Source organism: Corapipo altera, unplaced genomic scaffold (assembly GCF_003945725.1).
Source record: "Corapipo altera isolate COAL_440 unplaced genomic scaffold, ASM394572v1 60258, whole genome shotgun sequence".
In the NCBI taxonomy this organism is placed as follows: Eukaryota; Metazoa; Chordata; class Aves; order Passeriformes; family Pipridae; genus Corapipo; species Corapipo altera.
In genome coordinates, this window is record NW_020886470.1 from 2,305 (window position 1) to 3,981 (window position 1,677).

Below are 1,677 nucleotides of genomic sequence, written 5' to 3' on the forward strand. Positions count from 1 at the left end.
GGTGCTGGAGGTGGTCATGGAGATCCACCAAAAGGTTGGATCCATGAGGACCAAGATCCTGCTCCACCTCAGGAGTTTTTAACCCTGGAGGTGACCACGGAGATCCACCAGAAGGTTGGATCCTTGTGAACCAAGACACTGCTCCAACCCCGAGGGATTTTTAGCCCCGGAGGTGACTATGGAGATCCACCTAAAGGTTGGATCCATGAGGACAAGACCCTCCTCCAACCCTGAGCGGTTTTCAGCCCTGGAGATTCATCAGAAGGTTGGATCCTTGTGAACCAAGACCCTCCTCCAACCCTGAAGGGTTTTTAGCCCTGGAGATCCACCAGAAGGTTGGATCCATGAGGACAAGACCCTTCTCCAACCCTGAAGGGTTTTTAGCCCTGGAGATCCATCAGAAGGTTGGATCCTTGTGAACCAAGGCCCTCTTCCAACCCCGAGGGGTTTTCAGCCCCGGAGATCCTCCAGAAGGGTCGGATCCCCGTGGGACGCCCTTGGAGGAGGAGGAAAGGTTCCCCTGAGCCCTTACAAGCACTGGGGGCCACTCCTGGTGACCCGGCACGTCCCACGGTTGCAGTCGATGGTGCCGGTGGTGTCCGGCGTGCAGTTGGACATGCAGATCAACCCGGAGCTCGTCAGGTTGGGGAAGAAGAATTCCCGGTATCCCTCGGGCACTTCGCTCTGGCAATAGGCTGGAGAGGGGACAGAGGTCAACTGGGGGGACCCTGGAGACCCCAAACCCAGGGCGGGACCCCCCCCAGATGGACACCACCCCCCAGATGGACACCCCCCCCCCGATGGACACCACTTCCCCCCCCCCTCACCTCCCTCGTTGAATTCCCGCTGGACTTCGGTGACCGAAACGTTGGAGGTGAAGCACAACTCGTCTGGAGAAGAGATTGAATTGAGGGGTCTTGGGGGGGACACTCCCCAAAAAACCCCCCCCCCCCCGGGGGGGTCCCGGAGGGTTTGGGGTGGGTGGGGGGGGGGGAAAGCACCCCCAGAGTCCCCCCCCCAGCCGAGCCCGCGGGTACCTTCGCAGTTGAACTGCGTCACCGCCACCTCGACCTTCTGCTGCAGGTCGGCCGTGACGTTGTGGAGCTTCTCCTGGCTCTGGGTGGTCACCGGCAGGGCCACGATGACGCTGTGATGGACCACCACGCTGCCGGGGCTTGGAGAGGGGGAAAAAACCACGGTCTTGGTTCCAAATTCCCCCTTTTTTCCCCCCAAAAAAAGCATCACCCCCGTCGGTCCCCACCCCGCGCGCTCACCTGAGCCGCTGCACCTCGATGCCCCGGTAGCCCTCGATGGTCTTGTAGACCTCGTTCATCTGGAAGAGAGGAGGGATCCGGGTGGGATTTCGGGGCCTGTTCCCTTCCTGGGTGTCCCTCTTTTTAGGGGACACCCCCCTATTCCCACACACACACAAAAAAATCCATCCTGGTGGAGCCGGAGGAGACCCCACGGGACCTCCCGGGGAGCGTCCGTGGGATGGATCCGGATGATCCACCGGGGAGATCCTGACCCCCGGGGGTCAGAGAATCAGAGAATTGGAGAATCAGTTGGGTTGGAAAAGACCTCTGAGATCATCGAGTCCAACCCTTGATCCAACCCCGCCGTGGCTCCCAGCCCCTGGCACTGATGTCACATCCAGTCTGTCCTTAAACACCTCCA

At 60.4% G+C, this 1,677-nt stretch overlaps 1 protein-coding gene across 1 annotated transcript in view; it reads right to left on the minus strand.

The window, feature by feature from the left end:
- LOC113941211 (mucin-3B-like) overlaps window positions 1-1,677 on the minus strand; it is a gene marked incomplete at its 5' end in the record, with an annotated part of 6,101 nt that overhangs the window by 2,238 nt on the left and 2,186 nt on the right. Inside the window, 4 exons of the mRNA XM_027632371.1 lie at window positions 533-695; window positions 828-890; window positions 1,038-1,174; window positions 1,275-1,333. Coding sequence (XP_027488172.1) covers window positions 533-695; window positions 828-890; window positions 1,038-1,174; window positions 1,275-1,333 — 422 coding nt within the window. The remainder of the gene's footprint in view (window positions 1-532; window positions 696-827; window positions 891-1,037; window positions 1,175-1,274; window positions 1,334-1,677) is intronic.